At 39.3% G+C, this 21,936-nt stretch overlaps 1 protein-coding gene across 1 annotated transcript; it reads right to left on the reverse strand.

The window, feature by feature from the left end:
* Positions 1-1,837: 1,837 nt before the first annotated feature.
* On the reverse strand, positions 1,838-20,462 carry MMP27 (matrix metallopeptidase 27). Its single transcript, XM_007448556.1, has 10 exons — positions 20,341-20,462; positions 19,281-19,519; positions 18,033-18,181; positions 17,811-17,939; positions 13,523-13,684; positions 13,227-13,347; positions 11,700-11,830; positions 10,715-10,874; positions 3,106-3,209; positions 1,838-2,159 (listed from the first exon to the last, which is right to left on the reverse strand). The coding sequence occupies exons 1-10, from the start codon at positions 20,437-20,439 to the stop codon at positions 1,918-1,920; spliced, it is 1,536 nt and encodes a 511-aa protein (XP_007448618.1). The 5' UTR covers positions 20,440-20,462; the 3' UTR covers positions 1,838-1,917.
* Positions 20,463-21,936: the final 1,474 nt, after the last annotated feature.

The following is a 21,936-nucleotide window of genomic DNA, read 5'->3' on the forward strand; positions in this document are numbered from 1 at the left end:
GCAGCAGCCTTAGCGTCTCATGCCCGTCTCTGGGGTCTGTGCTGATAGCCGCGGCTCACACCCATCTCTGGAGCTTGTTTAGATGACACTTTTAATCCCCTCTCCTTGCACACCATGAAACAAAGAGGCAAGAAAAAGTCTTGCCTCTCAGGCAGTTCCAGACTTTTCCCTGGACTCCCTCCCAGCTAGCTGTGGCGCACTAGTCCCTTTCAAGCTGTGTTCACGCAGCCAACCCCAGTTATCTCCCTGGGATCTGACCTCCGAAACCGGAGCCTCAGCTCCCAGCCCCACCTGCCCTTGTGCGTGAGCAGACAAGCCTCTCGGGCTGGTGAGTGCTGGTCGGCACCGACCCTCTGTGCGGGAATCTCACTGCTTTGCCCTCTGCAGCCCTGTTGCTGTGCTCTCCTCTGTGGCTCCGAAGCTTCCCCCTCCTCCATCTCCAGCTGTGGAGGGGTTTCCTAGTGTGTGGAAACCTTTCCTCCTTCACAGCTCCCTCCCACTGGTGCCGCTCCCATCCCGAGTCTTTTGTCTCTGTTTTTTCTTTTACCCTACCCAGGTACGTGGGGAGTTTCTTGCCTTTTGGGAGGTCTGAGTTCTTCTGCCAGGATTCAGTAGGTGTTCTGTAGGAGTTGTTCCACATATAGATGTATTTCTGATGTATTTGTGGGGAGGAAGATGATGTCCACTTCTTACTCTTCCTCCATCTTAAAGCTCCTCCTATATCCCTTTCTTTTAGGAATCTGGTAATACTTAACCCAAGGAAAAAAATGTGTGATTTGGAGGACTAGCTGTAGGAATTCCTGAGATATTCTGTGCTTATTTTCTATCAGTTGACACTACTCAATCCATCACCTAGTCAGAATCAAGTTCAACTGACAACCTCCCATCTTTTGGGTAGAGCTTTGCTAAGCATTTAGCTTTGAGGGTGTAAAGGTAAAACTTAACCAACAGATACATTGTTGGGTTTCTAAACATACAACAGATACATATAAAGATGACAGGAAATTTCTACCAATAGGTTTAAGCCCAGTTGACCCATATACACAGGAAACACAAGAAATCTCTACATTTCTTTTATACGAGATCAGTGTGCACACAACTTGCTTTTAAACTTTCTAAGGAATGGTTCATTGTATTGGTCTATGCTTGGGGTGGGGTTGGGAGGGTTGGAAGGAAGACTACTTTCCTACTCCTGCTAGTTTCTTAACTGTTGGGGGATCATCTTTAGTGTAACACTTCCTGCATCTCTCTAGGCTCTCACTCCTCTCTTTGGTAGGTAGAATAACTTATTTGAATGGTGAATTTGGGAGCAGAAACTAGGCACATGTAGTTCCATCCTTGTTTCTTTCTCTTTGGGCTCCACGTAGTCTGTAGGCAGCTCACTTTTTCTTGGGGAGGCATGGTGCTTTCCAGTTCTTCTCATGACTTATAAGTATAGCTCACTCTAGGATTTGATATTAGGAAGCTTGCTTGTCCACAGATACATTCTCCAATATAAGCTTTTCAGTAATAAAGGTGGTATTTTACTCTCCCAACTGTATGTTATTTCTCAGTGGGTTCAGAACATGCGTAGGGATGAGGTATGCAGTTTATCAAGCTTCTCCAACTCCGAAGGTCCAGACAAAATAGAATGCTAAAGATTGGTTTAATAAATGTCTTCAGTATTTTGTTATTATAACAAACATCTTACTTCTTCAAGTCTACAAAGCATAAAATATATTTAAAGTCCAGTGAGAGTTTTGTTTATACATAACTTCCTGTAAAAAGAATCAGGAAGCTCAAAAAGCTATTTGACGCTTAACTAGATAGATATTTAGAACTAGGACTGGCAACTTGATGTTAAAGAATAGTTCTATTCTCCTTTGAAGCAGAGTTCAGATTAAAAGACCCCTTGAGGTTTATTTTAGGTCTATGAATTTATTGATAACTGTAGTTTTTCAGCACATGAACAATACTGAAAATAAGCAAGTTTAAATTCTTATGATAAAACATCTCCACTCCCCCTGAATGTACGTTTTCCTCGCTGATAGTAAAATCAGGTGATGAATTTAACGGTTCTCTGCATTGAAACCAAGTATTGGTTTTCATTATTCTGGTAACGTTCTTTGCCTTAGGGTCATATTCAAATTGCTTTGATCTACGGAAGAAATAGAAGAATCCTAGAGAGAGAGAATCATGATGAGTTACTTTGCACCACTATACAATGATTCCACACTTTAAAATTTTATGAATATAGAATAAAATAACTGAACATTATATGGAGAGAAAAGAAATGTGTAACTATATAGATACATTTTACTCTGCTCAGTCACATGAGAAATATTATTTTTATTTCCCTGAAAAAAAAGCCAAGGTATGAAACATGAGTTTCAAGGGCTTACTACCTTTCTAGTCAGACTGTCGTTTATGCCTGAGGTTCTTAAACTAGGTTTCAAAAAAGTGTCTCAGAGAGGGGGAGAAAGAGGCACCTGTGAGTATGGCCTTGGTCCCTACATCCTCATTTTCCTAGTGTTGCTCTGGTTAATCTGTTTTAGTTTTTGAGGTTCCATGTTAGATTTCACTAGAATAACAGATGGTGTTACTCAAAAACATGTTTAGCCTCCTGCTTACTGCATGGTCTTGTTTGTTGTCTCTGAAGATATAGAAGCTGAACTGATGCATTAAATTGCTTGAGTTTCTTTTAAAACTATAGATTCCTGGATCTTACTCACAATCCTACTGCCTCAGAAACTCTAAGGAACTTGTAGTTTCATAACCCCAAGCTGTGTATATTAAACTATGTACATTAAGATTGAGAATCACTGCTCACTTCACGTGCTTAGTCATTTTTCACACTTAAACCTCTTCGGGGGTATCTTTAGAAGGTATCTTGGATCAGTGATAGTTAATTTTGGTACTTTTTGCAGTTTTGAAATAGTATGACAGAGAATATAATTCAGAACTTACTATTCCGTTTTTGATAAGGCCCTCAGGTTAAAGTTTATTATTATTTACATGTACTCTAGAGTAATAAAATGATGTTGAAATGGAAACATTTAAGATTTCATGCTGTCTTATTTCACAGTCAGCTAAGTCTTCCAAGTATCCTTATAGTCAGGCACTTACCTTTATGTTGGAAAGCAGCATCCACTTGGAGACCAATTCCTGGAAAGTATTTTACCACCCTGTGTGGATACCCTTTGTCCATGGTTTGGGTAACTTCATCATACCTGGAGACATGGATTTGAAAGGTTTTCAGGGGATCTTAGTTTTGGAAGGGAGGGCTTAATTTTTTACTGCCTCCTTGGAGTCAAACAAAGATGTAGGGAAGGAGGGGGAAAGATGGCGGAGTAAGACGCGGAGATCACCTTCCTCCCCACTGATACACCAGAAATACATCTACATGTGGAACAACTCCTACAGAACACCTACTGAATGCTGGCAGAAGACCTCAGACCTCCCAAAAGGCAAGAAACTCCCCACGTACCTGGGTAGGGCAAAAGAAAAAAAAATTAAAAACAGAGACAAAAGAATAGGGACGGCACCTGCACCAGTGGGAGGGAGCTGTGAAGGAGGAAAGGTCTCCACACACTCGGAAGCCCCTTCGCGGGCAGAGATTGCGGGAGGCGGAGCGGGGAGCTTCGGAGCCGCGGAGGAGAGCGCAGCCACAGGGGTGCGGAGGGCAAAGCGGAGAGATTCCCGCACAGAGGATCGGTGCCGACCGGCGCTCACCAGCCCGAGAGGCTTGTCTGCTCACCCGCCGGGGCGGGCGGGGCTGGGAGCTGAGGCTCGGGCTTCGGTCGGAGCGCAGGGAGAGGACTGGGGTTGGCGGCGTGAACACAGCCTGCAGGGGGTTAGTGCGCCACGGCTGGCCGGGAGGGAGTCCGGGGAAAAGTCTGGACCTGCCCAAGAGGCAAGAGACTTTTTCTTGCCTCTGTGTTTCCTGGTGCGCGAGGAGAGGGGTTTTAAGAGCGCTGCCTAAAGGAGCTCCAGAGACGGGCGCGAGCCGCGGCTAAAAGCTCGGAAACCAGAGACGGGCGGGAGACGCTAAGGCTGCTGCTGCCGCCACCAAGGGGCCTGTGTGCGAGCACAGGTCACTGCCCCCACCCCTCTTCCGGGGAGCCTGTGCAGCCCGCCACTGCCAGGTTCCCGGGATCCAGGGACAACTTCTCAGGGAGAACACACGGCGGGCCTCAGGCTGGTGCAACGTCACGCCGGCCTCTGCCACCGCAGGCCTGCCCCGCACTCCGTGCCCCTCCCTCCCCCCGGCCAGAGTGTTCCAGAGCCCCCGAGTCAGTGGCTCCTTTAACCCCGTCCTGCCTGAGCAAAAAACAGACGCCCTCCAGTGACCTACATGCAGAGGCAGGGCCAAATCGAAAGCTGAGCCCCTGTGAGCTGTGAGAACAAAGAAGAAAAAGGGAAATCTCTCCCAGCAGCCTCAGAAACAGCGAATTAAAGCTCCACAATCAACTTGATGTACCCTGCATCTGTGGAATACATGAATAGGCAGCGAATCATCCCAAATTGAGGAGGTGGACTTCTAGAGCAAGATCTATGATTTTTTCCCCTTTTCCTCTTTTTGTGAATGTGTATGTGTATGCTTCTGTGTGAGATCTTGTCTGTATAGGTTTGCTTCCACCATTTGTCCTAGCGTTCTATCCGTCCATTGTTTTTTTTTTTTAAATTTTTTTCTTAATAATTAATTTTAATTTAAATAACTCTATTATACTTTACCTTCTTTCTATCTTTCTTTCCTTCCTTCCCTACTTTAGACAACGAATCATCCCAAATTGAGGAGGTGGACTTGGAGAGCAAGTTGTATGATTTTTCCCCCTTTACCTCTTTTTGTGAGGGTGTATGTGTATGCTTCAATGTAAGATTTTATCTGTATAGCTTTGCTTCCACCATTTGTCCTAAGGTTCTATCCGTCCCTTTTCTTTTCTCTAAATAATTATTTTTCTAATTCAATAACTTTATTATACTTTATTTTATTTTACTGTATCTTCCCTCTTTCTGTATTTTTTCCTTCCTTCCCTCCTTCCTTCCTTCCTCCCTCCCTCCCTCCCTCATTTCTTTCCTTCTTGCCTTCTTTCCTTCTTTTCTTCTTCCTTTCTTTCTTTCTTCCTTCCACCCTTCCGTCCTTCTTCCTTCCCTCCTTTCTTTCTTTCTTTCTTTCTTTCTTTCTTTCTTTCTTTCTTTCTTTCTCTTTCTTTCTTTCTTCTACTAATTCTCTCTACTTTCTCTCCCTTTTATTCTGAGCTGAGTGGATGAAAGGTTCTTGCTGCTCCAGCCAGGAGTCAGGACTCTGCCTCTGAGGTGGGAGAGCCAACTTCAGGACACTGGTCAGTAAGAGACCTCCCAGCCCCACATAATATCAAACGGCGAAAATCTCCCAGAGATCTCCATCTCAACACCAGCACCCAGCTTCACTCAACGACCAGCAAGCTACACTGCTGGACAACCTATGCCAACCAAATAGCAAGACAGGAACACAACCCCACCCACTAGCAGAGAGGCTGCCTAAAATCATAATAAGTCCACAGACACCCCAAAACACACCACCAGACGTGGACCTGCCCACTAGAGAGACAAGATCTAGCCTCATACACCACAACACAGGCACTAGTCCCCTCCACCAGGAAGCCTACACAACCCACTGAACCAACCTTAGCCACTGGAGACAGACATCAAAAACAACGGGAGCTACGAACTTGCAGCCTGCAAAAAGGTGAACCCAATCACAGTAAGATAAGCAAAATGAGAAGACAGAAAAACACACAGCAGATGAAGGAGCAAGATAAAAACCCACCAGACCTAACAAATGAAGAGGAAATAGGCAGTCTACCTGAAAAAGAGTTCAGAATAATGATAGTAAAGATGATCCAAAATCTTGGAAATAGAATGGACAAAATGCAAGAAGCAGTTAACAAGGACCTAGAAGAAATAAAGATGAAACAGACAATGATGAACAACACAATAAATGAAATGAAAAATACTCTAGATGGGATCAATAGCAGAATAAATGAGGCAGAAGAACGGATAAGTGACCTGGAAGATAAAATAGTGGAAATAACTACTGCAGAGCAGAATAAAGAAAAAAGAATGAAAAGAACTGAGGACAGTCTCAGAGACCTCTGGGACAACATTAAACGCACCAACATTCGAATTATAGGGGTTCCAGAAGAAGAAGAGAAAAAGAAAGGGACTGAGAAAATATTTGAAGAGATTATAGTTGAAAACTTCCCTAGTATGGGAAAGGAAATAGTTAATGAAGTCCAGGAAGCACACAGAGTCCCATACAGGATAAATTCAAGGAGAAATATGCCAAGACACATATTAATCAAACTCTCAAAAACTAAATACAAAGAAAGCATATTAAGAGCAGCAAGGGGAAAACAACAAATAACACACAAGGGAATCCCCATAAGGTTAACAGCTGATCTCTCAGCAGAAACTCTACAAGCCAGAAGGGAGTGGCAGGACATACTGAAAGTGATGAAGGAGAAAAACCTGCAACCAAAATTACTCTACCCAGCAAGGATCTCATTCAGATTTGATGGAGAAATTAAAACCTTTACAGACAAGCAAAAGCTGAGAGAGTTCAGCACCACCAAACCAGCTTTACAAAAAATGCTAAAGGAACTTCTCTAGACAAAAACACAAGAGAAGGAAAATTCCTATTATAACAAACCCAAAACAATTTAGAAAATGGGAATAGGAACATACATCTCGATAATTACCTTAAATGTAAATGGACTAATGCTCCCACCAAAAGACACAGATTGGCTGAATGGATACAAAAACAAGATCCATATATATGCTGTCTACAAGAGACCCACTTCAGACCTAGAGACACATACAGACTGAAAGTAAGGGGATGGAAAAAGATATTCCATGAAAATGGAAACCAAAAGAAAGCTGGAGTAGCAATTCTCATATCAGACAAAATAGACTTTAAAATAAAGACTATCAGAAGAGATAAAGAAGGACACTACATAATAATCAAGGGATCGATCCAAGAGGAAGATATAACAACTGTAGATATTTATGCACCCAACATAGGAGCACCTCAATACATAAGGCAGAAATTGGCAGCCATTAAGGGGAAATTGACAGTAACACATTCATAGCAGGGGACTTCAACACCCCACTTTCACCAATGGACAGATCATCCAAAATGAAAATAAATAAGGAAACACAAGCTTTAAATGATACATTAAACAGGATGGACTTAATTGATATTTATAGGACACTCCATCCAAAAACAACAGAATACACATTTTTCTCAAGTGCTCATGGAACATTCTCCAGGATAGATCATATCTTGGGTCACAAATCAAGCCTTGGTAAATTTAAGAAAATTGAAATTGTATCAAGTATCTTTTCTGACCACAACGCCATGAGACTAGATATCAATTATAGGAAAGGATCTGTAAAAAATACAAACACATGGAGGCTAAACAATACACTACTTAATAACGAAGTGATCACTGAGGAAATCAAAGAGGAAATTTTAAAAAACCTAGAAACAAACGACAATGGAGACACAACGACCCAAAACCTATGGGATGCAGCAAAAGCAGTTCTAAGAGGGAAGTTTATAGCAATACAAGCCCACCTTAAGAAGCAGGAAACATCTCGAATAAACAACCTAACCTTGCACCTCAAGCAATTAGAGAAAGAAGAACAAAAAAACCCCAGAGTTAGCAGAAGGAAAGAAATCATAAAAATCAGATCAGAAATAAATGAAAAAGAAATGAAGGAAACAATAGCAAAGATCAATAAAACTAAAAGCTGGTTCTTTGAGAAGATAAACAAAATAGATAAACCATTAGCCAGACTCATCAAGAAAAAAAGGGAGAAGACTCAAATCAATAGAATCAGAAATGAAAAAGGAGAAGTAACAACTGACACTGCAGAAATACAAAAAATCATGAGGGATTACTACAAGCAACTCTATGCCAATAAAATGGACAATCTGGAAGAAATGGACAAATTCTTAGAAATGCACAAACTGCCAAGACTGAATCAGGAAGAAATAGAAAATATGAACAGACCAATCACAAACACTGAAATTGAAACTGTGATTAAAAATCTTCCAACAAACAAAAGCCCAGGACCAGATGGCTTCACAGGCGAATTCTATCAAACATTTAGAGAAGAGCTAACACCTATCCTTCTCAAACTCTTCCAAAATATAGCAGAGGGAGGAACACTCCCAAACTCATTCTACGAGGCCACCATCACCTTGATACCAAAACCAGACAAGGATGTCACAAAGAAAGAAAACTACAGGCCAATATCACTGATGAACATAGATGCAAAAATCCTCAACAAAATACTAGCAAACAGAATCCAACAGCACATTAAAAGGATCATACACCATGATCAAGTGGGGTTTATTCCAGGAATGCAAGGATTCTTCAATATACGCAAATCTATCAATGTGATTAACCATATTAACAAATTGAAGGAGAAAAACCATATGATCATCTCAATAGATGCAGAGAAAGCTTTTGACAAAATTCAACACCCATTTATGATAAAAACCCTGCAGAAAGTAGGTGTAGAGGGAACTTTCCTCAATATAATAAAGGCCGTATATGACAAGCCCACAGCCAACATCATCCTCAATGGCGAAAAACTGAAAGCATTTCCACTAAGGTCAGGAACAAGACAAGGTTGCCCACTCTCACCACTCTTATTCAACATAGTTTTGGAAGTTTTAGCCACAGCAATCAGAGAAGAAAAGGAAATAAAAGGAATCCAAATCGGAAAAGAAGAAGTAAAGCTGTCACTGTTTGCAGATGACATGATACTATACATAGAGAATCCTAAAGATGCTACCAGAAAACTACTAGAGCTAATCAATGAATTTGGTAAAGTAGCAGGATACAAAATTAATGCACAGAAATCTCTGGCATTCCTATATACTAACGATGAAAAATCTGAAAGTGAAATCAAGAAAACACTCCCATTTACCATTGCAACAAAAAGAATAAAATATCTAGGAATAAACCTACCTAAGGAGACAAAAGACCTGTATGCAGAAAATTATAAGACACTGATGAAAGAAATTAAAGATGATACAAACAGATGGAGAGATATACCATGTTCTTGGATTGGAAGAATCAACATTGTGAAAATGACTCTACTCCCCAAAGCAATCTATAGATTCAATGCAATCCCTATCAAACTACCACTGGCATTTTTCACAGAACTAGAACAAAAAATTTCACAATTTGTATGGAAACACAAAAGACCCCGAATAGCCAAAGCAATCTTGAGAACAAAAAATGGAGCTGGAGGAATCAGGCTGCCTGACTTCAGACTATACTACAAAGCTACAGTAATCAAGACAGTATGGTACTGGCACAAAAACAGAAAGATAGATCAATGGAATAGGATAGAAAGCCCAGAGATAAACCCATGCACATATGGTCACCTTATCTTTGATAAAGGTGGCAGGAATATACAGTGGAGAAAGGACAGCCCCTTCAATAAGTGGTGCTGGGAAAACTGGACAGGTACATGTAAAAGTATGAGATTAGATCACTCCCTAACACCATACACAAAAATAAGCTCAAAATGGATTAAAGACCTAAATGTAAGGCCAGAAACTATCAAACTCTTAGAGGAAAACATAGGCAGAACACTCTATGACATAAATCACAGCAAGATCCTTCTTGACCCATCTCCTAGAGTAATGGAGATAAAAACAAAAATAAACAAATGGGACCTAATGAAACTTCAAAGCTTTTGCACAGCAAAGGAAACCATAAACAAGACCAAAAGACAGCCCTCAGAATGGGAGAAAATATTTGCAAATGAATCAACTGACAAAGGATTAATCTCTAAAATTTACAGGCAGCTCATGCAGCTCAATAACAAAAAAATAAACAACCCAATCCAAAAATGGGCAGAAGACCTAAATAGACATTTCTCCAAAGAAGATATACAGACTGCCAACAAACACATGAAAGAATGCTCAACATCATTAATCATTAGAGAAATGCAAATCAAAACTACAATGAGATATCATCTCACACCAGTCAGAATGGCCATCATCAAAAAATCTAGAAACAATAAATGCTGGAGAGGGTGTGGAGAAAAGGGAACACTCTTGCACTGCTGGTGGGAATGTGAATTGGTTCAGCCACTATGGAGAACAGTATGGAGGTTCCTTAAAAAACTACAAATAGAACTACCATATGACCCAGCAATCCCACTACTAGGTAAAATAAAATTAAATTAAAAAAAAAGATTTAGGGAAAAAAAAGTAGTCCTACTGGAAGAAAACAATTTGGATCAATAATAAAATAAAAATGGCAAGGATTATGTTTGGTTAAATCACTTATAATGTCTTGAAAGCAAGGAATTATGAGGGGAAAAAGCCACATAATTTGCCAGATTGATGCTATTCTGTGGAACTGTTAAATCAAAGTAAGAGCTCATCCTGGAGTTTCAAAGATTTTGACTAGATATGTTTGTCATTGGTGGTTTGGTTGGCATCACCAGCTTTATAATTTTATCTTTATTTTTTTTAACTTGGGGAAAGATCTTTGAACTGATTGAAACATTCTTTTGTTTGGCGAATGCCATCCACCTGAGATTGCCTTCGAGATAACATTTTAGGAAGACTGTAGGTTAATTTTATTTTTGCCCATGTTAAAGTGAAGTTATCTGGATATTTTTTTCCAGAGTAAAACAAAGAGTCAATTGTCTGTAGACTTGCCTCCAGCACCAAATGCCCACAAAGAAGTAGGTTTTTCTTGTGTTTCGATCACAGACAGCTGCATCAATTTTCTTCACACGTCTTGGAAAGCCAAGTATATGGATGGATTTGGGATAATCTGGCAAGACAGCATATCCTCTGATCATCCAGAAGTTTTCATCTAGGAAGAGAGAAAGTGATTATCTTCTGATTTATTTCCTAAAGGGAGAAATAGCTGTCTTAAGAAGTTTGAAAGTAATTAGATGCTTAGCTCCTTTCAGGTTCAATACTTAGAGATTTAGTAATCTTATGTCTCCATTTATTCTTACTGCTTTCTTTAGCTGCTTATGTCATTAACATTACACAAATAATATATACCTATAGTTAGTAGTGTGCATACCCATGTCAATTGAATTCGTTGTATTAATTCTTTCCAACTCTGACAAAACAGTCAAGTATATTTGGACATGTTCTCCTAAATTTCAGCACCCAAGTGTTCTCAAAGGCAAGTAATCTGGTGAAACCCATATAAAAAGTAGGTTGCTAATTTGAATATTAGATACTAATTGAATCTGAATTTCAAATAAACAATGACTAATTTTTGGTGTAAGTATATCCAAAATATTGCAAAGGACATACTTATACTAAAAAATTATTTTGTTGTTTGTCCAAAATTCAAAGCATCTTTTATTTTTATTTGCCACATCTAGCAACCCTAGTAAAAAGGGAACATAGAAGAGAAATGGGTTACCTTTATTTTTCAGAAAAAAACACTTTTTAGTTTTTGTTGTACAGTTTTATTTTCTCCTGTGCTGTTGGGATGGTGTTTATCTTCACAACCACCAAGAATCCTTGGATAGTTATTCTTTATGATAGGAACATAAGGTCAGGGCAGAAGCCCTGTCTATTTTGCTCATTCATGAAGATTATATTCCTTGCACTAAAATACCCACTGAACAGTTCAGGCATCCAGAGGGAGAAGAGGAATAATGATGGGTAAAATTACCTTTAAAAACCAGAATCTTGTCTTTGGGGTTCTCATATGCAGCTTGAATATCAGCTGGCAGAGATGGCCAGAATGAAGAGATTAATTCAAATTCAACGTCAGTGATATCATAGTAGATCCTCCATAGATGCCTGTGTTAGACAGAAAACCATACTGTATACACAGTGTGTATATATATATATATATATATATATATATATATATATATATATGTATGTATGTATATTTCAATGAAAATGCTGCAAACTGACACTTGTCCCTTATCTATATATATATATATATATATATATATATATATATATATATATGTATGTATGTATATTTCAATGAAAATGCTGCAAACTGACACTTGTCCCTTATCTAATTGGTTGATATTTTCCTCAAACAATTTATGGCATTAATACAAATTTCCTCAGCAAATTTAGGCAGTTATGAGTTCAATTCTACCCTTTGGAATACCAAGGTCAGGACATGACTTTGTGCCCACTCTTTTGGGAACGTAGAGTAGCAAAATACCCATGGAAATCTCATAAATAGTTCTCAGTGTGCTCAATCACCTCATGTTTGCCAAAGCAGCAATTCCCAACATTCTAAACCAATACCAAGCAATCTAAGAAGAATTTTTTGGTGCTGATGTTTGCTAGAATAAAGAAATGTTATTATTTGCATGGCTAAATATTTCCTTAGATTTCCCTTCTGGCTGTAAAGTTCTGAGCCTATGAGGAGGACTTGAAAAGTCCATATAGTCTATTTTCCTTCCCATGCTGGCTACCCATCCCTGACAAGTGGTCTCTCAGCCTCGACTATTAAGAGCATGGTAGTGACAGCATGTAATTACAGTGCTACATAGTTGTGGGTGGCAGGAGTCTGATTTCAGATATTCTTTTCTTTTGCCCCTATATCCTTGTCAGATGGTGTATGTCTTGATACTTTGTTCTGAAAATATGGTCATGGTATACGTAATTGATACATCATGTTGCAAGTTAAGTGCAGTAAATTATACAGAGTGAGAGAAGAGATTTCCTACCAAAGCTAACACTGTTGATTCAGCTTCAAGGAAAGCTCTGCCGATGTGTAACAATTGGCTCTCCAGGTAGGAAAAAACACTAATTTTTATAATTTTATGATTTCCAGGGTGTAAATACTCCAACCATGTCCAGTTTCAAGCTACCAAAGTGATGTGAACTAGTTTACAAAATTCTTGAAAATTTAACAGTTGGATCCTGAAATGGTATAAGCCAGCTCCAACACACCACCAGGAGTGGTGTGTTATTTTAGCTAAGAAGTCACTGAAAGTAGACTCTGTTTCAATGGCAATTTAAAAATTTGCTTAAAAACATTTAAAAATTAATTTATCAAACAAGTAAGAGATATGTGCACAGAATAAAACATACAAACAATATGGGCAGTTATAAAAAGAAAAGTAAAGGCACATATTCTTACTACCCCCACAGCTCTCTCATCCCCAAATCTCTTGGAAAGAAAAATCTTCATAGGAAGTTGAGGTGTTTAAGGGAATGGGTTTACCTGCCTTTAAAGAACATTACTTCTCTGCGGAAAGTGGTGATAGCATCAAAAGTCAAATCAGGGTCACAGGCATGGGGTACAGTGGGTCCCTTTGGCTTAGCAGGTGTCTTAGGTGGACTTCCTTTGATGAGAAAAGAAATACCTTAGTGAATTAAGAAGGCATGTAGAAATACCTACAGAAGCATCTTACCCAAGAGAATATTTTCTTCATGATAATATTTCAAGAAGTGATTTTCTCAACTTCCTTCCTGGAAGGCTTTCAATCCAGTTCACATATATTCAGATTTGTTGCTCACCATAGATGGATTGTATTCCATTGATATCGTCCTGAGAAAGTGGGTATTTTCTAGGATCCAGGGAAACATAATTTGGGAACATCAAAGCTGTTTGATCATTGGTGTGAGAGAGCCCCAGTGAATGACCAAATTCATGAGCAGCCACAAGAAACAAGTTGAATCCTTAACAAAAACAGGGAAAACATGAGTACATTAGTCATTCAGGAGAATGATTGCATCTGAGATTAGGAAGTAACTGAGGGGAATGAAGAAAAGGCTTGCCAAAGAGCAGATAATTCTTATAACATATTCACCATCATTTATCTGGGAAATATTTCAAGACTGATAATTGGTATTAGTCACATCATGGAGAAATATAACCCAGATGGCAGGAAACAGGTGTCTCAGAAATGGATAGTAGTAAAAAAAAGAGAGAGAGAGAGAGAGAGAGAGAGAGAGAGAGAGAGAGAGAAGCCGCCAGTCTTTGGTTGTTTTTAGGCTGCTGAATGTGATCATGTTTCTCCTACCTATATTATTCAGAGGTTCTCCATTGGCTGTAGGATCAAGTCCAAATACCTAAACATGGCCTTCCATGAACTAATCCCTGCTTTTTTTCCCAGCCTCATATTTTATTTTCACGTTCCATGAGCTAGCCACATTGAATCATTTGCATTTCTCATCTATGCCATGTTCTTTCTAATCTCTGTGTCTCCATATCTCCATCCCTTCTGCCCAGCGTATTACTTTCTCACCCCCATTTCTCCCCGCTATCCTATGTATTCCTCAGGAATCCCCCTAGAGCCATCTACCTCATGAGGCTTCTCTTATTCCCCAGCGTCTATTCAGGCTGACTTAATTGCACCTCTCTCGGCTTCTGTAGACTCAGTGCTTAATTCTGCCTTTGCAGATAAGTACTGCATTGTCTATTTCTTTCACCAAGCTGTGTACCCTTTCAGTACAAGGACCACGTCTTAATCATATTTTATTCCTGGTGACTGAGAAACTGCTTAGTGATGGTTGCTGGATATCAAGGTTTTTATGTGGATAATAGAATGGTTAGCTGTGCCTCCTATACAAGACCATAGTACTCTGTACTTTACCACACCAGAAGTCGTACCATTCATGGTTGGACTTGCCTTTTTATTTCTCTGTCTCTCCCACAGTCTGTAAGTTTCTAAGTATATAAAAGACTGTCCTTGGACTTGCAACTAAGCCTATGGACACGAAGGAAAAGGCTGAGCCTTGTGTGATGGAGTTTTGTCCAGTGATGTTTACACAAAACAAACATGTAATGGCAAAAAATTATTTCATGGACTTTCATATTTTTCTGCTCTGGCTTTTGCTGCTGGCAATATCACTGCATGTGCTTTTGGACAGGGATGGGACAAGTGACTCTTTAAAAAAATAATTCAAACTCAGATCATCTGAATGAAGTCCAAACATTTATCGTGGCTTTCAAGACCTTCTATATAGGATTCTAATCTGAATCCTATTCACCATTTTAGCCTTCTGTTCCACCACAATTCTAATACTTGGGTTGGTTGGGTTGTTCTGTCTAGAACTGTTTACTCCACTTTGTCTTCAGAGTTCCTGCGGAGCCTTCTGGTCTCAGGTTTGGCATCACTTCCTCCCTGACCTCTGTATATGGATTGGAGTTTATCTTATGTGTTCCTATTACATTGCCATAGTTCTCTTTATCCCACTGTTGATCATACTAATTTTAACTGCCATTTGATAAAGTGTGTCCTCTAGACTGTAAACCCCTGGAGCGCAGGGTCTGTGTCTTGTACACTATTGTATATTCCATTTCTATCACAGAGAGTGGGTCAGAGTAGATGTTGAGTAAAGGATTGTTGTGTGACTTCATTTATCAAATATTTGTAGAGTATCTCTCATGTGCTGACAATATTATAGGCTGTATGATACTGTAGAAAAAAAAGACAACATTGCTGCCCTCTTGGAGATGTGACTAAATAGATAAATATGTACATAATACATCAGTACCTTTGTGAATAGTTTTTCCTTCTCCTAGAAATCACTCTATCTAATCATCATCATTATCATTAATACTAATAATAACCAACATAATCATCAGTGTCAAACACTTTCCGAATGTTTGCTAAAGGCAAGTGCTTTGCAAGGTGTTTTCACCTTTATTACAGATAACATGTGTCATCTTCCTGCAAGTAAGGTCTGCCAAGCCACAGACCACTGCTCTTCTCCATCCCAGCATTGCATCTGTAGCAGTCTCTGAGGTCTGTTTCAGTTGTTTAGTGCATATGTGTGCGTAGAACATTTACATTCACATACAGCCTTGACACTGACCTCACTTTGGGAGATTCTCAGGAAAGCCTCTCTACGTGCACAAATTCCTCTGACATCACCACGCAGTGACTGTCCTCCCCTTAGGAAACAGTGGGATTGCAGATGACGGTTGTCTATTGCTTTTAAGGAAGTTACACTAAGACTTTTGTGCCCTTTCCATAGAGAGAGCTTACATATACGTAAAGAAGGTAATCATATATTATACATTATTGCCAAATTTTCTATTTAAAAAATCTGATTGGAGGTCATGTATGCTTGAGATTTTATGTTTTTATTAGAGAACAGGAAGGCATTTTCCCTTCTACGTCAGTGAGGTAAGAGTTATATGATTGGGCATCCCCCAGGGCCAAACATTTCAAAGCTGAGGGAATGTAGCAAAGTAGTTAGAAGATAACCCATTTTAGTATTATTGCCTGGCTATCCACCCAGAACTTGGTGGAGGGCTATATTTATCCTCTGCTTTGCTCAAGCAAGTTTTGCCAACTTGGGGCCCAGATCATATTGGACTTTTTTGTAATCGACCCCACCCATCCCCTTTGGCAAGGGGCCTGTTGCAGAATGCATAATAGTAATTTTACTACTAAGTATTGGAATTAATAGGGGTAAAATGACAGTGAAACTTTCATATCTACCTCTAGATATGAAAGTAAATCCTGGCTGACAAAGTGGAGTCATTCTGACTTTGGTGAGCACTAAGATATTTCCTATAACTGCCTGATTGGACATATCCGCACTGCCTTTAGGCCAAATCCAGAGAAATATTGGGACATGTTTCAGCAGGAGATACAGACATGGTCCATTCAACTACTCTGTTGTTTGGGTCATGGTGTCACCCTACATCTTTCATTTTCTTGTCTTTGATGTAACTCACGTGGCAGTGGCAGCAACCAATCCCAGACTTCCCCTGTACCTGAAGTTCAGCCAGCACTGAGTTCTTTACCCTCTTTGTTTCCTAGCTCTTGGAAAAACAATTACATCACATGATCAGACTTAGCAAGGAGTGGCCACGCATCATTTTGAGTCACTGGCTTTCAGTTTTGCAGAAACTGTAAAACTGACCCACAGACTGTCTGGAGTTACGTGGTCAGGACTGAATTGTGGCCTTGTGTACCATCCACCAGAGAGACACAGCCTCCACTTTCCTGGGACCTGGGAAACCAGATGCCAGACCCGAGATGACTGTAGTCAATGATAGAAAAAAAGAGTGGGAGAACCCGAGAGTCTACTCAATCTGCTCCTTCATTTGAGGCACATATTTTTACTATAGTAAAGTTTTGTTTTTTGTTTGAAAAGTAATAAAATATCTCTTATTTTACTGCCAGGGAGGCCCATGAAGAGAAATAAAATCAACCCACTTAGTCTGAAGAAATGTCAAATATAAAGACCAGGGTCTAATACCTTGGCAGAAAGGCAAGAGCTAGAATAGGTTCATGCATATAAATGGACTTCCTATGGGCCATGAACCCACGCAGCATCCTTCAATTACTAACTTAGAATCACCACCTCCCCAGAGTCTTCTTTCAATCCACAAGCTAGAGATGACTTCTGCCATGGGTATAACAGACAGCACAGTCTGCCTTGTATGGTGGTGAGTGAGTCTAGGCTTTATACATCACACAAGATCATGAACCTCTGAAGAGCTGGAACTTTTCGAGTAAAACTTTGTGGTCTGTACAACACCTTGCAAAGTTCCAGGCACATAGTGGCCCTTCAGGCATTGTGGTTATATGAGTGAACATCTGAGTAAGGGAAGAATGTTCTGATAATAACAGGATTAACAACTTTATGAAGATGTTGTGTGGATAAGGCTCTGAACTGGACAAACACAATTGTTTGAATAAACATTGGACACTTTCATCAATGTCATCTGGAATATGAAAAATCGTAGGGAAATTGGGAAGTAAAAAGCAACTAGTTGCAAAGCTATTCCTTTAGGAATTTGTATGAATAACAAAATTTTGTTCATAAGGAAAATTGGGCTCACCTGCTCCATCCTTGGTCCAGTTTTCATCCTCATCGAAGTGAGTGTCTCCACCCAGACCCAGACCAGGAGGAAAGGCATGGCCAAGGACTCCCAAGGGGCCATCAAAATAACGAGGACACCAGCCATGGACTGAGATACAATTCATGGGGGAAAAAATGATCAGCGTCTTCAAAGCTCCTGGGATGAAAATAGCCATATAGTTTTCTCTGCTGAAAACCTTACCTCGAGTCCTAAAGGCAATCATGATGTCTGCGATCCCTTTGGAAATCTTGGTGAATATTAGTGGAGTAACTTTGCTCCACACTTCTAAACCTTTTTGGATAGCCTCATCCACATCAGCTCGCGCCATATCTGGAGTGTAGTTTATGATTCTTAGAAATTAACAAAAATATATCAATTGGTGGTTATACATGCATGTAAGCACATACTATGGAAAGAAAATAATTTCTATGTCATCAATTATATGCGGCAGTAACTTTTGGTACGGTGCTATTGCTACATTTGTACACTACTTTACTATTTAAATAAGGTATTTTTATGTATGCTATATAATTCAATCTTTCATTTGCCCTATTCATCAGGTAGTATTATCACACTTTAACAAATGAGGCTCAAAGAGGTTAAATGATTTCCCTAAGATCACATCTTAAGTGGGAGATCATTAATCTCATGTATGTGTTTGCTGTGTATATGACTATATTATAAATATCTTCTAAAAAGAATTGAGATTTATTTTCTCAAATGGCTTGTAGAAATCAGTCTTATGCATGTGTCGTACATTAAGAGTCTCACTTGAGAGCCACGAATAGTTTGTTACTCAGGAAAATATCTTCCTTTAGTTTATATTCCCTATCTTGATAAATGTATTTTTATCTCAATCCCTAAGGCTCAGTAAGATGAAGGAAGAACTATCAGAAAGACTCTTTAGGGCCAGCCAGGAAGGCTCTAGAGCAGTGGTCAAAGTCTCTGACTCTATCTTAGGTCACAGGTGCACTTCATCTTCTTTCTGCCAATAAGCCAGCTCCCTGTCCTTGAGATGTCTGGGGTCCACCTTAGATTTGACAATCTGACTCACACACATCTCTGACATGAACTGGTTGTGCTCCAGGGTCTTCCCATTTTCCCTTAAGCACACTTTATTTGTACCTTTAAGCATCTGCAATCAGAAGGCAGATCCTGGACCTGAGCTTTCATAGAGGTGGCAGAGGCTAGAGATTAGAGCATATCTGCCAGAGCCAGTCTGCTGAGAAGAGCTGTGTAAAACAGCCTATGGTAAATAAGCTTTTGTTTCTCTGTGTTTAAGGTGGTAATAGCAGTGATGCCTATGTCACAAATTTCTTGGGGGGACAGAATAAATAACATCTATCAAGTGCTGTGCACACAGGAAGTGCTCGGTAAAATAAACTATTATTATTTTTGTTCCTTGGAGATTATTTTCATGTTCCTTTAGATTAGGGGCAGTAGCATTACCTGTATGTGAGATTGTATTTCTTCCACCCAGGGAGAGTGTAGCCATAGTGACCCACATCAGGCACCCCACACCTGGGTGTCTTCATGATCTCAAGAGTATTTGAGTCCAGTTTTCCAGTCACTGTCAATCCGAAAAATGCTTGCATTTCACGAATTTTGCTGTCTATGACACTTCTGTTCTTGCTTTGAACAAGATGACTCCCTTCTATTTCAAGAGAGTAGAACTGGTTGAGATATGCCTGACCAAAAAGACAAAAAAAGGCACAGACTACAGGAGAGCAGATCTCCATCTCAGGAGAAAACAAAATTTTCTGAAATCCTTTTTGGCAGTAGGAGGGAAAAAGGAAATAAGTAACAAGGGAAAGGAAGGAGTGAGAGAAGAAAGAAGAGAGGAAGAAAACAAAGAAGAAAGCAGAGTCACCCTGTGTTTTCAGTTTTCAAGAACTCATTGAGCTATGTGTGACCAGAACTGGCTAAACCCATAAAGCCCATGAGACTCCAAACTTCCACAGAAGAGAGAAGCAAGCTTCTTCTGTGTGTTAAATTATCTTGTGTCTTACATATTGTTGCTGTTACTTTCATTTCGGTGTTTCCTTGAAACAAATTCTAGAGGAGATGTGATTATCCATTTTTCAAATGTAAATAATTGCACCAAATATGGCAAATTGGACTGATTTTTACAGGGAATCTCCAAAACAATGTGTTTTTCATACATATAGGGATAAGTGGCTCCAAAATATAGTTGGGTTCTCTTGGTTGGTCTTCAAATGCTTTTATGGAGACCTCCATTCTTTCAGGGCTGACCTTTTCTACTCTCACTATCTCTTCACTTGTAACTATTGCTTAAAGTTGTAGCAAATCCTGCCTGTCCTTCACTCCACCCCTACTCTCTACCCTTCAAAGTTCCTTGATGTCCTTAGAGCCAAGGAAAGGAAAAGCAGCTCCTCACAAGAAAGTTCAGGACTCTTTGGTAGGAACTAGCTGTCTTTTTAAGTCCCAACACAATCAATAAAGTAAAAGTTTTATTGATAGTCATTAATAACATTTATTGAGACAGTACCTGAGCCAGTTGCATATTTTCTTCATATTCCATCTTTCGGTCTGTGGGAAACGCAGAAGAAAATGTTACAAGGACCAAAAATAGAAGAAGGCTCTTCATTCCTCTCTCTCTTCAGTTGAAGCCTTGTCCTGTTTGCATAGAATTTAGAAAATAATAGTGAGACGTGGCATGAGTTGACTTGTATCATCCTTTGATTAAAAACAGAAAAGGACATTTGCCATGGGGTGTGTCATGGTATGCTTTTTTTTTCTTAGGTTGACTTGATTTTGCAATCATGATCTACAGTTGTTTGGTAAGCACAGTCATTGTTCATTATTGAATTCAAAATAATATAAAGTCAGCCTCCAAGTTACTTTTGTCCTTGAAAAGTTGAAGGTTTTCTTATCCATAAATTCTTGAGAGTTTATGAAATAATCTTCCTTTGAATGAAAGCCCAAAATATTTGTATAAAAAGATAATTTTCTTTGTAAAAAAAATTTATCTTTTTTGAAATCACCTGTTGTGCTTGCAAAATTGTAATTTGTTGCTTCTTCTGAGAAATACAATTTCACCTGTTGTCTTGCTCTTGATACAGATACTTTCTGCATTCTAATAAACAAACAATGTCTGTTTCTCAAAAAAAAAAAAAGTATGGTGTCATGAAAAGACAATTGATTCGGGAATCAGATTATCCTAATTAACTGGGTAAACATCAGATGTTTACCAAGCACTTTCTATTTTCCTGTCACACTAAGATACTCTTCCAATCTTGTTGGAGAATTCAGACATATATAGAGACTAATGCCAGATAAAATGAGAAAAGTAGCAAAATGCATGTGAAGATTCTAGAGACTGAGAAGGGTCAAAAGGTAGAGAGATCACTGCAGATGTGTGTGGACTAAAGGCTTCAAGCAAGTGGAGCTTGCACTGGCTCTTGAAGAACGTGTAGGAGATCTGGTTTTCACAGCGGAAAGGAGAAGGCATATGAGTGGAGGGAGGCCACAGGAGACAGGTACCATGGCAGAAATGAGCTGTAGGAAATCTGTCCTGACTGGAGCAAATATATGTGTAGATAGCCATGGGAAATAGGGATGGAGGGTCTAAGAAAGTGTGCAAGGAAAATGCATGTTTCTAATCTTTTTGTATCTAGAATGCCATTCATTCCATCCTCACACTTGACTGAGAGTGTTTCTGGTTATGGAATATCAGGCTGAAATAAATCTCCCTTAGAATTTTGAAGTTACAGTTCCATTGTTTTCTAGAATCTAGTATTGTTGTTGAAAAGGCTTTTATTCTGATTCTTGATATTTTTCTTTTTTCTTCTGAAAAATTTTGAAAGTCTCTTTAACCAGATATTCTGAAGTTTTATAATGATGTCTTTTAATGTGAGTCTTTTGGCATTAACATTGCTTGGCAGTAAGAGAACTCTTTCATTATGAAAATTTCAATTCAATGAAGCTTTCCTCTATTATTTCTTTGATAATTTCTTTCCACCCAGTTTCTTCTTTCTCTTTCTGGAATACATATCTACTGGAACTCTTGGATTAAATCTCTGTGTTTTCAATATATCCTTTACTACTTTCCATCAACTTTATTTCCAGCTCACCTACTGAGTTT

This window comes from Lipotes vexillifer, unplaced genomic scaffold (assembly GCF_000442215.2).
Source record: "Lipotes vexillifer unplaced genomic scaffold, Lipotes_vexillifer_v1.1 scaffold593, whole genome shotgun sequence".
NCBI classification, from domain to species: Eukaryota; Metazoa; Chordata; class Mammalia; order Artiodactyla; family Lipotidae; genus Lipotes; species Lipotes vexillifer.